This window comes from Drosophila willistoni, assembly GCF_018902025.1.
Source record: "Drosophila willistoni isolate 14030-0811.24 chromosome 2R unlocalized genomic scaffold, UCI_dwil_1.1 Seg167, whole genome shotgun sequence".
In the NCBI taxonomy this organism is placed as follows: domain Eukaryota; kingdom Metazoa; phylum Arthropoda; class Insecta; order Diptera; family Drosophilidae; genus Drosophila; species Drosophila willistoni.
Window position 1 is genome coordinate 1,079,040 of NW_025814050.1, and position 18,764 is coordinate 1,097,803.

The 18,764-nt window shown below is 38.5% G+C and overlaps 1 protein-coding gene and 2 non-coding genes across 3 annotated transcripts in view; 2 read left to right on the plus strand and 1 right to left on the minus strand.

The window, feature by feature from the left end:
- LOC6646734 (semaphorin-1A) overlaps positions 1–18,764 on the plus strand; it is a 122,120-nt gene that overhangs the window by 82,783 nt on the left and 20,573 nt on the right. The window contains 2 exon segments of the mRNA XM_002069389.4: positions 1,757–1,865; positions 7,809–8,004. Of these exon segments, the coding sequence (XP_002069425.2) occupies positions 1,757–1,865; positions 7,809–8,004 (305 nt within the window).
- Positions 7,640–7,711, plus strand: Trnad-guc. Its single transcript has one exon. It is a non-coding gene; the product is annotated as a tRNA-Asp (tRNA).
- Trnad-guc lies at positions 12,804–12,875 on the minus strand. The gene has a single exon. It is a non-coding gene; the product is annotated as a tRNA-Asp (tRNA).

The following is an 18,764-nucleotide window of genomic DNA, read 5'->3' on the forward strand; positions in this document are numbered from 1 at the left end:
AACGCAATCCGAATTGTTCATACGACTGCCTAACAAATTTGAAAATATGCGATTCGTGTTTTTTTTCGGTTAACACTTTTTGAAACTACGCGCGAAGTCCACAAGGATATGGGACTCAAATCAACCGAAATATGACACAATTGCATTGTTTATCAACAATGAATATGAATTCTGATTAGTAAAATAATGAAGTAAGTTGACGTAGAAACTAGCTAATGACTACGTGGCTTGATCTCTTCACGCTAAAACAAATGTTGGAATGTTGGCTTGTGAGTCGTTAGATTTACCACAAGGATCTTGAAAGAAAACAAAGTGAGGGAACGTTTCATTAAGAACATCCAAAGACATGATACTCGGCTAGAGATGGATCCAAACAAACTAGAAAATCAACTACTAATAACTCGCCCACCATAAAATTTCTTTATAAGTCACCTTAATGACATCACAATATTTTAGTCATAAGAGTCTAGTTTTTCAATCGTTTCTGTTAAAGTTATATGATATGGTAAAATTGGTAAAACAAGACACGATAAAACTTTTTTCAGTTGGTTTTTTAACGAATTTTTCTTTGTCAGCTATGAGTATGTTATAGTGATTAACTGTCGCAAGGACATGGCTTTATCGACTGTGAATGCTATTCAATTTTCTCCTTACATCTGACCGATTTTACCGTTTGCAAGACTATTAAAACGGAAAGTAAGTCTTTAAATTAAAAAGTTTACCTTTTGTTCTCAGCCCTTATGTTTGATTGGTTTCAAATAAGTTGCATATCTGGTGAAAACCAGGAAATAGTTTTCTGCCCAGTAATATAAGATATTTATTAGAATCATGTCAAATTTGTCTCACTAAGCAGGTTAATTGATAAGGAAATGTTGAATAATGAAAAGAAAAAAGACTATTCCAACTATATTAACCGCAAAAGCACAAATGGTTGCATGTTTCCCAGCGGGGGGATTGGAGAATGTTTCTCCACTTATACCAACCGCATCATTGCTTTGCCCTCCCCCAAACCAATTTGGCATGCTCTATGCAAAGTCAACTTATATAAGAACACATATACATAAACGGTATATGTATATAGACATGACTATGTGTGTGTGTGTGTTTTTGTTTGTGTGCATACGTACATACATATATTTATTTTAAATTTTCCGCTCTCTTTGCTGCGTTCAACCAAAAATGTCGGAAGTTTCGATAAGGTTGCCTCATTTAGCCTTCTCTTCTGCCTGACACGGCAACCATAAAATGTTCGACCAAAGTGCATACATACACACACACACACACTCACAATCACAATCACACACACATGGCCACACGTATGTAGTTGTGGTTTCAATAATCAATGAGTTGATTTTATGAAATTTCTGTTCACCTCACAAGCCAGGCCATGGCACGCCCACCACAGCCCCAGCCCCACATACCCAGTCCTTAGTTCCACTTCATTTTGGGTGTGCAAAATTTTATTAACGAGAAATTTTGGAATTTTTGGCATAAATTTCACAATGAGCGCTGCAGCAGAAAGAGGTTAAAAGCAAAGTAACCCAGCAACGGACCAAGGGACGATGATTGAGGTTCAAAGGTTAAATGAATTTTAATTAATTTTTTAATTAAGAAAATCACAAGCTGTTGGAATGCCAACGCAAAAACAATAAAATAACCAAATCCAAACAAGCGTTCCAATTCCCATTAAACTATTTTAAACGTTATCAGTCTCGTTATTATCATTTCCTTCTCTTGTTCTTGTTTTCCATTGCAGAAATACCGTATTTAATTTAAGCATACACGATCTCGCAGAGCAGCAACGTCTGATCTGGACATCGCCAGAGGATGATACCAAGATGTGTCTCGTCAAGGGCAAGGATGAGGTGAGTACTATTTATTTGTTTACCCCAATGATCCAAGTTGGAAGGACTTTAGGCCTAAAGGCCTTTATCTGGGCGTGACTTTGCTGTGACCCGATAAATCCGTAGCTCCCACCTGAAGTAATATTTGTGTTCTAGTTAGAAACCCAAATTCTTTTTTCCACTAAACTTTTTCATTTCAAGTTTTTAGTTTTTTTAGCACTTTGCCTTGAGGGCATTGCAATTTTCATTTCCATTTCCATTCGATTTCCATTTTGTTGTTGGTGCTTCCGTTGCAAGTTTGCGAAAGGCGAAAACCGAAAACAAAAACAAAGCAATAAAATGTTTTCTGCATCAGTGAAATTGATTTATGCAACTTTCTGCGCTATTTTTATTTAGTTTGTTTAGTTCTGTCTCCCTCTATCTGGTCTGCGCAAAGGAAAAAAGGAAAAACGAAACAAACGCCCGAAATTCTTTGAAATCTCTTCGTCTTGCTGTTCCAGTTGACCCATTAAGAAAAGTGCTAACTACTGTCAGGGGGTGTGGGGGGTATCGCAATGAGTAGTCAAAGCCAAAGCATAAACAAGCCCCAAAGCAAAGTTTAGATTTTGCTCTTGCTTCTTGGTTAATGGAAATGGCAAACATTTTGGCTTTCAAATTGGTTTGCATCGACTACTACGGCTTCGTTTCACTCTACCCCCTTGGTGGCCTTTGGGCTTGCCACTGCCTCAGACTCCGTCTCCATCCACATCTCTGGCTCCTTCTTGTTGTGCTGCGCTGTTGCGCCTTCCGTTTCCGGTCAAGTAAACACAAAATGGCGAGCACAAAGGAGAAATGAAGGACGTGCCACTCTCTATGCTTTCTTGCATGCTCAAATGCACTTCCAAGCAGCTGCTCGAAGGCATCGAGGGTCGCTGACGTAATTAGCCAACACTTGTTGGCTAGGCGTGGCATCGCCAACTGCCAACTGCAACAAGAAAATTAACAGGTGCAATTTGTTGAACTCAATTTGCTCGCTGACTCCACTTGACTTGCTGCAAATGTTACAATACTCTCTCTCTATGCACAGTTATTTATAGCATCGAAGGAAAGAATTAGCTTTCCATTTGGTTTCTCTTTTCATATGGCGTGTCTGATTGCCATTTCCCCCAACTTAAATCCTAAAACTTGGAGAACAAATTTTCTTTTGCTTGAAGGAAGAAATTGCAGTTCTTGCGTATTAATGAAAAGTTCAAAATTTACAATTTTAATTAACTGACATTTGCGCTAATTTTTGATCTGATGAAGATAATGATGATTGAACTTGCCAGTAATTTTGCCACGAAAATAAACCCAACCCAAAATATATGCGATTTAGTCACGACATAAAACAAAACCAACAGCCTTCAAAAACTAGGTTGCAACAAAGCTAGAGAGCTTCTAGCCATCTCATCAATTAATCGAAACTATGATAATATCATAGTGTGCCCAACTATGACATTGAACTAAGGATCATCATCATCATTAAGACTCATTATATATCTGTTCAACAGGCGTGTGGCATGTGGCAACTCCTTCCTAATTAGGATTCTCTCAAGATTGTATCTTCTTTTGGTTTTATACTTAAAGAAAGGGAAAAAGTAGCACAAATACTTGCAGACTAATTACTAATTGGTTTCATTTTATCTTTCACGTAAAAGTTCAAAATATTTCAACAATTCGACATCATCAATATTGAAATGTTTTTCAATACAGTTAAAGCCAGAGAAGTTGACTACTTCTCCATTTTGAGAATTCACTGTCTTTTTGAGTATTAAATTCTTGATTGATATATTGTTTGCCACAATTATTTTTTTTGCCTTTAAGCTACATAAATAGCTGGAAACGGAATTCGCAACTCATACAAAATGAGCAACCATCATCGCCATCATCATAACATATTCATGCACTCTTTGCCCCCTCCACAGGCCCCTCAATCGGTCAAGTGGCAAAATATGAAAAATGCCAACGCATCGAACAAAGAGGTGAAAATAACCAGAAAACCCGGCAAACATATGCCACGGAATAAATTAATAAAACCTCGTTGAAATATTTGCTTTTATTGTTAAAAGTCAAATATTATAAAAAGCACATTCGGATGATAAATAATTTGATAGAAAGCGAGGGAGAACGGATTGTTGTGGCATTCATACATTATAAAGCTCCTCTTCCATTCACCGCAAAGGCTATATAAAATCGATCAATTTTCCTCATAATTGTTTCTTGACGTGTTACACAAGTTTGCGAATAGTTAACAATGCTTGAAAGGAATTCGTAAATGAGAACCACAAGCCTTCGCTTACTATGCCATTTTGCTGTTCAGTTGTCCCATCATTAAGCATTTGACTTGGTTTGCAGATTGTTTTCCCTCTCCTGCACCGCCCAAATCCTAGCACTTTGCATTCATTTAGCTTCAGCTTCAGCTTTGACTGTCCAAGAGAATGAGCATCGACATCGGCAACGGCATCGACCATTGTTCGTTTAGACCTACGGAAATGGTTTTAATTTATGCACACAGGTGGCTCTAACAACAATTTTGCTCTGTTCCCCACTTTAACCCGGCTCAAATCCAGAAACCACAAAAGTACTCGTGCTTTGCCATTTGCTTAGCCTGTATAGTTCCATTTCAATTCGTTCATGCATCCATCCATCTATCCATTCATCCATCCATCCGTCGCATACTCATTTATCTCACTTGTTGTTTAACCGCCCATCCTTAGACCCCAATCGGCATTGTAGGGCGTGGTCATGGGCCCATTCCGAATCATTCATTTCATTTTGACATTTTCGCATTCGGCATTCGGAATTTAATTATTTCTTGCTTCAAGTTTAAAATGAACTTCCATTTCTTTAATTAGACCATACTTTATTAGTCTGCAGATTTTAGAAGTTCTATAGTTAACCAATGAGTTTAAACAGCATTAATCACTGGGCTGTAATTTAAGTTATCATTTTACTAAGCACAATGCAGTAACGCAAATGTTTATTAACCCCCTTCGACCTTTTTTAATTCTTCTTTTTTTAATTTAACATAATTTCGGTTTCATTTCATTAAGTTGATTATTTGAAATGTCCGAAATGTTTGCCCTGCTGTTTTTGGCCAAAAATGGAGCATAAATTTAAATGAATTAGCAAAACAATTACACCATGGCACGAGCGCTGAGGGGAAATGGGGTAGGGGCAGTAGGTACATTTTCACAGAGTTAAAGCTTGTTCAATTGGGAGAAGTGTGTAAATATGGTGTTGTACTTTTTCATTGTTTTATTGCTGTTGTAATTAACACGACCAACAGACCAGACCAGACCAGACCAGACCTGGTCAGAACCAGAACCAGAGCGAGGACAAGGAGTCAGATGAACTTAGTGGATTGTTTAGAATGCAATTAACTGTTAAATTTATTAATTTTTCAGTTGAAATGCTTTTGCCATTTTAATAAATAAAACATTTGGTTCTTTTTCTGCATATTGAACAATTTTCATACATATTTCAGTTGAATAATACCTATGTATACATTTATTTCAGTTTGTGGCTTTAGTTGGGCAAACGAAAAAGAAAGCCACGAACTAAAACAATTTCATTTTGAATTGCTAAATAATGGGAATAATATTTCATTGACTGGTAGTTGAGCTATTTGCAAATTCTTTGTGAGGAATTCGCTTTACATAATTATTTTAGTTAAGTCATGACCTGGCCCAAACTGTAGATACATTTTGTATGGGTAAATATTAACTTATACCTTTCTCTGCCTTTGGTCGACAGTTTAGCTCTTTTTCTGCCAGTCATTATACCCTGTAGCAATAGAATGAAACTATATATTAGAGTCGCTAAAACAAATGTCCGTCTCTCCGCCTGTCTGTCCATATTAGACCCACCTAGGTTAGTTAGACAGAGAAAGAGTGAGCGAGATAACCCATGTAAATAGTTGTTACACATCTGGTGCATGGTATATTCAAGTCGTAGCGATGACTCTCTTACCTCATTCATTTTTCATGTTTTCAGTTTATTAAGTGAAGATGCTTTCACAATTTTTACCTGAAACTCCTGTTTTGTTTGTTGGTCCCTTGTGTTTGTATATCATTAACGAAATTGTTGCCTACCCGTAGGCGTATTTTATCCTGCCAAAAAGTTAACTCCAATGTCGGCCCCTGAATGCTAGAACCGAGAAAAAGGACAACAAATGAATTGACTTTGGCCCTGACTAAAATGTATTTTTATTTTAAATTTTTCATGCCTCTTGCTGGCTAAACTGTCATACACATTTCCCTGCTGACGTGATTAATGCCAAATTTACTTTGTTTGTAGGAGATACTGATGTGAGAGGTTTCGACTCGACAATCGAAAAGTTTTCTTCTCAATTATAGCAATTTGGATAAAAGTTTGATATACACACAATCTGATGATGATAAACTGCATTTTCACTTACATATCTGCTTACATACATGGATGTATCTACATATACATAAGGACATAGGTATATCAATTCAATGATGCACTCAAAGAAATGATTAAAACTTAAACACTTGTTACAGTGTAAGAATAGTCATCTTTCAATATAGTTGAAAGTTTTTTCGAGTGTATGCTGTTGCATATGTTCATTAGAGAACTTGTATTTCCGCTTGCAATTTTTGGCCTGAATTTGTGTTTTGCGAACTTTGGCCTAACGAGTTTAGGAGTGGAGAACCAAGCCGAGTCGGCACGGTTCCCTCCGGGGACGAGGCAGAGAATGAGAAATAAAAGAGATAGAGCGAGATATTGCGGAAGTGCCAGGGAATGTGTGTCAGTACACTATTTGTGTTTTCTCTATTTTGCATAAATGTTTTGCAAATTGAAATATTTAATGCGTAACAAATATACTCGTACTTTAACAAGCACAGCAGGAAGCAAAGTGGCAATGGGCAGAGTCGAGGGTGGGGATCGGGTGCTTAAACCAGCAAGCTACAACTCAATAAATATTAAAAGGCAATGGGGAACTTGCTTCCATTTTGCATTTTACCTTTTTGCCGCACACGCAGGAAGAAGGAAACTTTGGCTCACGCTCCCTCGAAGCCGGAAATGACTGCACATTGGCTGCTGTACGAGTATTCTCTGTCTGACATGACAAATCATTTGAAATATTCGCTGCAGCCCGATCCCTGGGTATCCCCCAGAACACAACACAACACAACACATGAGTTTTGGGGGAGGAGGGGAGGAGGGGGGCCTACCCTGTTCCTACTCCGACCGGGTGTTAAAATATTTAAATGTTTTGTTTGTTTGCCCTGTTTTGTTCTACTAATTTGTATCATTCCGTGTCGGTTTCGCTTGGTAGGCAAATACGGATTCCATGTGTAGTTAGTTCAGTTTGCTCTGCTTGGGGTCTGGTTTGGAATCGTGCACGACCACGATGTGCACAGGCAACCACAATAATGTCATTATGTTGATTCGGCAAACTTGGCCATGTGAAAATGATTTTTATCCCAATTAAAAAGACTTTGCAAATATTTAAAAAGGAACAAAAAACTTTTATTTTCTTTAAGCTCAGACTATTGTGACTTAATGCCCTTTCCTAACTATCAGTAGAGAGGTTTGATTTTCATTAATCTAATTTCATATCAGATTAGATTATAATGGATTAACAGACAGGCGAAGAGATCTCGGGGATTTGCCCTTCCTTTCTCAATATCATAATCAGCAACTAGTCACCATAAACAACTGCTAAATATAGATTCTAGAATCTAGATCATTTAAAATAATTCAGTCAAAATGGTCAAGAATCAAATTGGGAAACTGGTCAAACAACATCCTCGATAGTATAGTGGTTAGTATCCCCGCCTGTCACGCGGGAGACCGGGGTTCAATTCCCCGTCGGGGAGAGGTTATAATAATCCTTTTTTTTTATTTTTTCCATTTTCCTGTGTTGTTTTGAATTCGCATTTTATTAATTCTGTCAATTTGTTTTGAAAATTTCAGGAGGCCTGCCAAAACTACATACGAATAATGGTTGTTCCATCTCCAGGCCGGCTATTCGTCTGCGGCACTAACTCCTTCCGGCCCATGTGCAACACGTACATCATCAATGACAGCAACTACACCCTGGAAGCGACCAAGAATGGGCAGGCTGTGTGTCCCTACGATCCGCGTCATAATTCCACCTCGGTCCTCGCTGGTAAGTGGTCCATTTACACCTACTCCTCGACTCGGTGCTCTCCCGTGGCACTTGAATAATTTATAGTATCGGCACAGGAGTCTATGTGGAGGTCACACTTTAGTGTTTTTTGTGTCGTTATCGCCATTTGCAAGAAATGGTGAAATGGTAAAAAAAAGGCAATTACCTCAGTCCACTAGATGTGAGGAGTACTCGATTGTTCATTTGCCTTTTGTCCCTCCATCTGTCCGTCTGTCCACACATTCGTCCTCCCTCCCATCCGTCTGTCTGTCTGTCTGTCTGAATGTATGTAAAATAAGTCGGATAAAAATTGTCATTCATCAACTGTTGCCTCGGCAAAAGTATTTGCCATCCTCTTCTCTTTCACATTTTTTGCTCGCTTTTTCTTTGCTGACTTTTCCCCTGAACCTATGTGTGTATATGATAAATTTTCAGTATTATTGTTCGGCCTGCCATCTCCGATGCTTCAAACAATGTGCGAAACAAAAAGTTAAAAACAAAACAAATAAAATTCATATTTTTCATTTACAATCCGTTCTGAAACATCCATCCCAGAAGCACCCCAACAATTTGACAGTAAACTATTTTCGATTGCATTCATCTTGTATTTCATTGAAATTCATTCCGGGTAAAATGCAAGGAATCAATCGGCACTACTAAGAGACATCTCCTATCTTAACATAAGATTTGTTTCTCACACAAGTTCCTTGATGTGGCTGAGTTCTGTACTTCTATTGATTGTGCTTAAATGATGTGGGTCCCATCTACAAGTGTACACTTTGAAGTTTTTACTGGGACGACAATAAGGGGAGGGAGCCACAAATTTGACCCATAAACAAACACATTGTGTGGCTTTCTCTGACTCGCGGAGGAGTCGTAGTTTTGATAATATTTCGACTTGGCCTCCATAAATCGAAATTCTTTGGCGGCATGTGGGGAAAAGTTTCTTTGCGCGGTGATTTGTTTGCATTTCATTGTCTGCAGCCACCGCCAACTTTTGGCTAGGGCCGAGGCAGAGTGGGCCAAGTAGGTGCTAGATGGCAGGAGAGAGCGTGATGTGCCATAATATCGATAAACGGTTATAACTAACTTGAAAGTGTGAACACATGTGTGTGTGTGTAGGGAGGACGAGAAAAGCAGAGGTTGGGCCAAGTGTTGCCACGAACTTCCGTCGGATGCAGCTGGCTGGGTGACTGACTGACTCCTGCTCCATGTGTTGGCTGCTTGCCCATTTTGCGATCTCCTTTCTCGTCCTCTATGTGGGTCATAAGAGTTTATCATCAACAAGCTGCCACATCCTGGCCAACAAAAAAGAATAAAGCACGAAAAAGCTGAAAAAATAAACCCAAAGCTGCCGCCATTTTCTTTATTGCTTGACGCCATTTTGTGCTCTTCCTTGTCTTTTTTTTTTCGTTTTCATTGTTTTTGTTGTTGTTCTCATTTCACTTTGATTTCGTTTTATGGTGCTAATATTAAATCGACATTTTTACATATCTCTTGTCCCTCTTTCCCTTTTGGCTTTCTCATCCGCTAGTCATTTTGTTGCTGTGTCGATTTTTGCCGCTTGCCTTGGCAGGATTTTTGTATATTAGCTAACCAAAAATGGATGATGATCGGTATGGACGGAGTGGGGAGTTGGAGTGGTGGGCCTGGTGGCCATGTTGTTTAGATTACAAATTGGCCCGGACACGAATGGAGCATACAAAAAACTGCCAACTGAAGAAGAAGAGCCAACAAAATGCCAGAACAAGCTGAAAATGTTATCAATTCAGTTTTCATTCGTGACAGGGCGTTGATGTCATAGAGGTTCCCGCTTCCCTCTATGTTCCGTCTTTTTTTTTTGGTTCGGTTCGGTTCGGAGGCGTGGTCCTGGTAACTAGCACAAAGTTTTTTCTTGCACTTTTCTAACGCTTGCGACAAAAACAAACCACCTAAAAAAGTTCGTGGACAACATTTTTGTGCCAATTTCGTTGAAAAAATATTGTTGTAACCATGATGAAGTTTTCAATTGCTTTTTCCACAAAAAAAAAAAAACAACAACTCTCTCTTTCTCTCTCTATCTTTCATATATATGTATGTACATTCATACATATCTATCTTGCTTTTCTGTCCCCAACTGGTAACGCCAGGCTCAGGTCTTCAATACGGCGGAAGGAATCTATTTTTGTTCAATTTAAAAACTGCATGTGAAATAAATTTCAGTCGTTGACAACAGGGAGAGATAGAGAGAGAGAGGGAGAAAGTGGGTGTGGGGAAGGGGGCGGGATTTAGGCAGGCATAATACAAAACTTTGCCAATAAAAAATTAAGCAAGCTAAAACTTTTATTTTTCCCACTCACTGTCAAGCTCCGTATGTGTGTGTGTGTGTGTGTGTGTGTATGGATAGATGGCAAATTGATGAATGTGTGTGTATGAGTAGAAAAAAAAAACCAAAAGCGACTTTGTCATTTAATTTATCTAATGTGTCCATTGGGTATAGAAATATTGGCGAATCATAGGAAATTCATTAACAACTAGATTAAATTGTTGTAGCTTAAAGTAATTTCATGATATATGTAAGTAATAGCATTTGTATTTTAAATTGACATAAAATTGTTTAATTTTTAGAAAGTAGATACATACATGAAAATATAAACATAGTTAAGCCGAAGGCCTTAGTTGCCAGTGCTTGTAAAATATAGTTAGGTTGATAGTTTATAACTATATCCTATACTTTAATAATAATAATAATAAGCATAGTACTAGCTGCTGTCAGCACGTAGAAATAACTTAGTTTTAGTGTATATAAACGAAGTAATAGATATAAAGACTACAATTTCTTTAAAATATTGATTCTGTGAGCTTCTACATAGATAGATCTAGGAGATCCACACTTTAAGGAATAAAGACTGACTTTTTTAAATAGTCCTTACAGAGAGAATTTGGTTGGCAGCATCTTTGGTGTTAATTTCCTTATCGATTTGATTATTCTGTTTTCAATGTACGAAAGTAAGGCTGGTTCCAAGGCTGGTTGTTGTCTCATCTTGGTCTACCCAATTTATACTACGTATTTATGTGGGCCAACTTTGTCGGTTTCCCCGAAAGAGATCCAAGCTTTTCCTGCTTTGAATATTAAAATAGCCAGCAGCCAATTTTAACCAGCTTTTGCTCTCTTGGAGACAGGGCCGTTTTCTGTATTGGGCCGCGGCGACCTTTATCGTAGTCGAAAAATATGGCTTAAATGTCTTACCAATAACGCACACGCCTCAGAAAACAATGCGAAGAATAGTAATAAATAATTTATAAGTACGCATTTGCCACATTAATCACGAGCCGACGCTGCTGCTGGCACGAAACAAAAAAAAAGCCAGTCCAAAAAGTGGGAGGCAAAATCCCTTGCGCCAGCCAAAAAGTTTTCTCGGTCCAAAGCCAGCGCATATTAATTTCGGGGCTACAAACAAACCAACCCATTCCAAGCCATCCTATCGTCGTCGTCGTCGTCGTCGGCGGCGCTGTCCGCCAGCAACACGGGCACAGCGAAGCGTACAAATTGCCATCACTTGCGTTCAATTTTAGACTTTTCCAAGCAAATGCACAAACGCGATTAAAATGCTGACGAATGGCGATGTGGACAACGGTTTGGCTTGGGCTGGCTGGTTGTTGCCAACGTGAAAATGTCAAGGGCCCAGGAACCCGGACCGTCCATGAACCGGGCCAACAGAAACAACAACACATTGCCAAAAAGGTTGGCGAAAAATGGGCAGGCCGAAGCCTATTTTGCATATCGCGCATTGCGCGCGGACCGCCAGCTCCAAAAAACCGTGTTGGTCCAATTTCGACAACCACGTTGCCGTTTTTGGCGTTTTAAAGCCTTTTTTCAGGCCTTGTTTTGCCATGGCCATGGTTCCTGGGCAATATCGCATTTGCATATGACAGGAAAGGGGCCGCAAGTGCGTGAGTCTTTGTGTGTGGACACCTCACCTCTCGCCTCTTTGCAACAACTTGACCCTTTTCCAGGAAAATATAAAACCCAATCGCCAGTTAGATGATCTCAAGTGTCTCAAAACAATGAAACATCTAATTTTTCACTTTTGCAACTGCACGATATCAGAGGATAACCCCTTCATCTTTGTCATTGACTTATCCGAATCGATTTGGGCATGTTGCATGTTGTGGTTAATTTTCAATTTACAAATAAAACACATTTTGCATTGGAAATAATAGAAATAAACATATTTGTTTAAATGATTCTTCAAGCAAATGCCTTTGTTACAAATTACAATCTTTTTGAATAAAGGCAACATAAAAGACATTTTTGATTCATTACATGGCAAAAATGTATATGCATTAATTATTAATTAATTGAATGTAATGTTCAACAACTAGTCACTCTTTAAACAAGAAGCACATCAAGGACGAACACGCACACATTCACAAACAGCAAACATGCAGCGAATGCAATATACAACCACAGGAGCCATGGGCGGTATCGTCATTGACATGGGTGTGGCACAAACTGCATATAAAATGAATATCAATGAACTGCAAGCGCGCAAGGAAAACAATAAAAAGAGAGGGGGTGGGCGGATACACACTGCAAACACGACATGGAGCTGCAGCGAAAAGCCCCTCAAAGAGAAAAATAAAGCATCGCCAAAAAAAAACGCCAAAGAATTTCAGAGAACTAGTCCAACGCTAACACACACATATAAAGTGTGTGTATCTTTCTCTATGTGATCTGAAAGTATACATGGCAAATCAATACTTACCAAAATAGTTCTATTTTTGAATATGCTTCTCAAAAAAAAAAAAAAATGAACCTCCCCGACGGGGAATTGAACCCCGGTCTCCCGCGTGACAGGCGGGGATACTAACCACTATACTATCGAGGATATGGAGAACATACCGATTATTTCTCATAACGGATATAGTTTTAGGTTTTCTATACCCTTGCAACAAGGGTATAATAAATTTTGTCACAAGTGTGCAACACTTGTAAAAAAGGAAGCATCTCCGACCATACAAAGAGTATATACATTCTTGATCAGCATATATACATATTTCATATTTCTTTCCGTTCGTTGTCTCGATCAACGTAAACTTCTTTTAGATCTCGAAACCTACAGCTCTGAAATTTTGGCATTGAATATCTGGGATTCGCTATATCATGGCAGCAATCGGTGAAAACTTTCATCATCCAAAAATATATATTTTCATATACTGTGCCAAATTTTATCTGTTTCATATCATTAAGATCCCATGAGAACGATAGGTTTAAAAAACTTGTTGCTTGCCATGTGATAATCAACCAACTGGGTAATTAATATTTATTATAAAAATTCCATAGGCAATGCTCCAGCCTAAGATTTAGACAACATGTTTATCCTACGTAGAGAAAGCAACCAAAAATCTTGCAAGGGTATAAAGATTTCCGCACAACAGAAGTTACCTCCAACCCTCTTGTTTTTTTCATATATTTTAGATCATTGCCTTCGAATCTTGGACTATTTTAAGTGAAAGCAGGGCCTACTAATTGCGCATTTATTGAATAATTAAGGGGAATTTTTCTAGAACATTTGGTTTTAAGCTAACCCATACTCAAAAGTAGGGTCGTTAAGAGTAAAACACAGCTAATTTATTTTAGCCAACTTAAATTGGCTTAAGCGAATGACCAAAAGAAAACAAATGGTCCGTTATCTTGTGTAAGCAACATCAAGAAGGGGCCAAAGGACACACATACACGCAGAGAGAAGGACAATGCGGGTGCAATGCAAAGCAACAACAAAAACAACAACTGTCAGTTTCATTAAAAACAATGAAATCTGCTAAGAGCCAAAAGTTTAAATGAGCGTCTAACAACTGCGCAGGATAAAAGCACTGAAACAACAAAAAATCCTAGAGCGGCGAGGGTTTAATGGTAAGAGGTTGGTGTTCGGAAACGGGGTTAAGGGAAGACACTGGCCACTCCGAAAAGTCGTAGGAAAAAAGCCAAAAGCGTCTGCAGTAAAATATGTACTCGAAAACAAAGTCTAAACAATAAACAAAATGGCGGAACAACAAAGCAACACAGCGAAAGAAAAAAAAGACGATAAAAAACACAGCAGCTTGTGACCCTTTTTAGGGACAATGGCTCGAATCATGGGTGTGGCAAGGGGTCAAGGGTCAAAACGGTCACTTTAAAATTTACTTTTACTGGTATTAAGTCTTTAAGCTAACGAAGGCTTAGTTTAAGTGAGTATATAACCCATAAAGATAAGTAAATAAATGCCTATAACTAATTTCTCATCCAATTTGCGACTTACAATTGTTTTTTAGTTTCTTTCTCACGCCCATTGAGTAGCCTGACTACGCCCATGCTTTGCACTGCTCTTGACTTGTTTTTTTTTTTGCTGCTTTTCTTTTTCTTCCACTTTGGTTACCATTTTTTCATTATTTCAAACAAAAACATTAACAAGAACAATTAGCTGTTGGAAATGTGGACAGAAGGAAGAGAAAAGAATTGCATTAGGCAAGTATTTAAGTACACGACTTACAATTAGTTATACTGATTCAGACCGAAATGACAACAATCGACTGATTAATGGGCTAAAACATTGAAAAGTGATTGCCAATGCAGATATTAGTGGTTAGGCAGTAAAAGATCCTAGTAGACAGATTCGGCAAATGATACCCCACACTTGAACCGCAACAACCATTTGTTCAGTCGTTTATTTTGAAATTTTTGTGTTTGTTTCTCATTAGGCTGACAAAAAAGAGAAACGAACAAAAATCCCCCAAGAAGGAGCGGCGGCCGATGACGGGGAGTGGCATTTGTTACCCTTACACAAGCTCCATAAACTGGTTTATGGCACACACTTTGATGCTCATTAAGGTTAAGTCAGCAGCAACCCCCAGAGCACTGCTGCCATCTCCTCCACTTTGGAGCAGCTTCTGCCATCCACTTCAGGGTAAATCTCCTACTCCAGAAAACCAAATTTAAACGAAAAATGTGCAGCATTAAAAGTTGAACAACTTGTTTGTGTGACAGTCGACGCGACTGTTGTTCGTCTCCACCGAAAAGCAACCCTGAACTCGTTTCCTTTTACTTCTCCTTAATTTTCCTCACACACACACACGCACACGCACACATACACGCACACAAGCGTGTGCAGACGTAGACATACACATGGAGGAGAATTTGTAGCATACATTGCGGCGTTGTTGATAGCCGACCAAAATTAATGCCATCCCCTAGAGAGAGGCGCCATGGCTGGCACTGGCGCTGGCGCTGGCTTGTCTGACTCATTTAGCTGTTCCACACACATTTCATAAATTATGAATAATCCTCTTTCATAGTTTCAGATGTGGTTCCGCTCCTTCCTTTCGCATTTATCGTCATCGATATTGGTTAGCTTTTAAGAGATATTGACTTAACCTTTGTTGTTCTCTGCTTTTCTTGCTGCCCTGTGGGTTGAGTGACCCAAAAAGTTTTCCAACTTCTTCAACCGCTCAAAGGTTATTGTGTTAGATACATAATTTGTAATTGTTTTGTTTTAGTTTTACAGCTTACAAGATGGTTAGATTAATGATAAGCTTAGCAGTAGCTATATTTCAACACGAGCACAAAAACTTACTCATGTTGAGTTACAGACTGTTTGATTATAGTCCTGATTAGCAAACAGTATACAAACATAAAGATTAGGATTTTAGTAATAGAAATAGGCTTCGCTTTCAACCATCTTTGAAACATCAATAAATAAAATGTTACCTCATTTCCTTAGTTTGCTTCTCTCTCACTTGATTACACTGATAAATTGACCCAAATATACTCGTATAAAGAAAGTTACAGAGAATTGAGTACTCTTAGCCCTACGTCATATTTCTATCCAATTTGCGGATTCTTTTTTGCATTGGCAATTAGACAGAACAGCAAGCATTAGAACCGTGTCACATTTCCCTTCCCCCTGGACGTCGTTTGCTGTTTTCGTTCCTGTTTTATGTGTGTGGGACTCAAACATAATTCATAAGGCATACATGAGAGCACTGGCACTTGAGTGATGCTAGGCGCTATATAGAAGGAGGGAGCACTTGCTGTCTTATGTTATTTACTTGAGTTTAGTGTTAAAAATGTAAGCCAAAGCAAACAAACATAAAGCAGAAAACACAGTTTGCCTACTGCCTGCCTAAACATATAAATTACAAACGGGCTGCCATAAACAGTCGCCACCACTCCAAGCCCAAAACCTATCCCGACACCCGTTCACCCACCGAGCACCCCTCCTACTTGGCATCCTGTTGAAACAAAGGCATGGCCATGGCAACATGGCTACACTAGACACGTTTCTTGAGCATTCTGCGTGTTGCTTCCTTCCGTTTAACTGGCCTTCCTTCCTGCCCCAAAGAAATAAAAGGCTGCTGTTTGTTTTAGAGCCATTCATTCCCATCCCCCTGCCCACCCTGCCCTGCCCATCACATATGTACATTTCCATGTAAAGCGGCCATTGCGATTTCCGCAGAATCTTCACTCCAACTGTGTGGCAATATGTCCATTTTTTGTCTTTTCTGTTTTGTTTTAAAGGCCTATAGACTTGTGGGTTTCTCGGGCTTTGCTTGCTTACATTTGACAATCATTTGCAGTGAGCGAAAGAGGAGGGAGTGAGTGTGGAGGGCGAAGGATGAACAAGGGATATGAAACTAGTTACAAGTGGGCCATAAAGAAACCCTTAAGCTACCATTAATAACAGATAATTACATCCCCGAATTGCTCTGAAATATTGCCTTTGCAAAAGCAAAATTCTTTAGTGTAGCAAAAAATAAAGCCAAGTAAAAGAATTGCACATCTGGAAGTTGTAGAATGTTTTAAAATAAAATACCTCATCGATAATTAAAGAATTATAAATGTGGCTGTAACACTTATGGAATCTCGTAAAATTAGGTGTTCATATGAACGGATAGAAGGACAGAATGACGACCTTGTCGGTGGGTTCAAAATGCTTTCCTCTGCCAGTTACATACGTTTTGGCGACTTCAATATGCCATTCATCCACTGAGTGTATGTGGTACAATAAATATTTGCTTTGAAGCTCTTTAGCAATAAGTAGATATGTGTTTCCAAGTCATTCAATTGCAGTTGCACATAAATATCATTTCGAAATCAAAATCCCCTCTACAATGGCTTAAGTTGCAAAACATTGGCCATTCAGATGGAGAAACGCCATTTTGGGGGCAAGAGCAAGACATTAACTTTTAATTTGATCATTTCTAAGCAAAGTGCCAGCAGCATCTTCAGTATCAGCATCAGCACACACAATCCAAGACCCAAATGGTCTCTGCATTGAAACTGGAGTCAAACTCATTTGGCCTCTGCAACGAGAAAGGCAAAAAGAAGAAAAATGAAAAAGAAAAGGGAAACAAAAAGTGAAGCAGATTTTGCACAGAAAACCAACAGCTGATAATTGTGGTGCGCCAATAAAAAGCAAATTAAGCTAATTGCAAAATTTGCAAAATCCCAGCCAACGACCAGAAGAAAATGTAGAGAAGGAAATGAAACGAATAGGGAATAAGCCAAGAAGCATAATAAAAGTAGAGCAAGTAAAGCTTTTTCGGCTTTTCCGCCAACCACTTCTTGGCCCGGCGACACATGTTGCCAAAAGTTTAAATCCCACTCCCCCGCACACTCGATGCCCCCCACCTAACCCACCATCACGCCTCTCAGTCTTACTTTCATCTTTTGCAATTTCTTTTTATCAGCATACAAGTAAAATGTAATTAGAGCCAAGAAAACAAAAAGACGAAATAAAAACGAAAAGAAAAACCCAAAATTGATAACTAACACAAATTTAGTCAAGAAAAAGAAACTGTTAAACAATGAATCCTGGCCTTTTGCCAGAAGAAAGGAAATGAAAGGACCCGATTAAATCCTTGTCTAAGCTCATAAAACAAAGGAATAAATAAGAATATGTAAGATGTCGCATTCTATAGAAGTTTCTGCCTTGCCATCAGAACTAGGTCAGCCACATGGCCGCAATTATTGTAATTAATAGGCGCACACACACACACACACACCACAAGCATATAGGAATATATGACAGTCGATGCGGACAAAAACCTTTTTCCAACCACAAACCAAAATCCAAAACTATTCATGCATGCAAAATCGTTAAAATAAATTGCGTTTATTTACATTTAACCCTAAGAACGACACAAAAAATTCCCACTGTCGAGTTAGGGACCACGAAATCTAGATACCCTTTGGAAAGAAAGGAAATTCGCCCAGTGTCTTTAACATTTTCCTTTCATACTACGAAATCATTCGCCAATTATTGCAAAAAAATAAAGTTTTTCTTTTCACGACCGAGTTCAATAACCCTTATATACCCCTTTACTCATTAAATACGGGGTATCTAGCCTATGGACAAAGGTTTTGTGGCCTAAGAGTAGAGTGTTATCTTGATAAAGGATAAAAGACTTAACTTTTGATGAGGATTTTGTTTTGATATTTGGCAACAAACAAACAAAAAACCCAACACGAAAACAACAATGATTAATGGCATTCAAAAGCTTTCAAAAAGATGGTCAAGAGAAAAGGTGAAAAGTATCGTAAAAAGCTTAAATTTTAAAACTATAACAAAAAGAACACTTTAGTAGAAGTTTGCTTAATCAAAATGAAATCAATTTTTCCTAAAAATGTAACTCAAATTAGTTATACGAATATCCTTTAAGTCCTCACCTAGCCAAATATAGTTATAGGATTAGTTATTCTAGTAGCTAATGCAATTGTGTAGAGTTTTTTAAAAGATTTG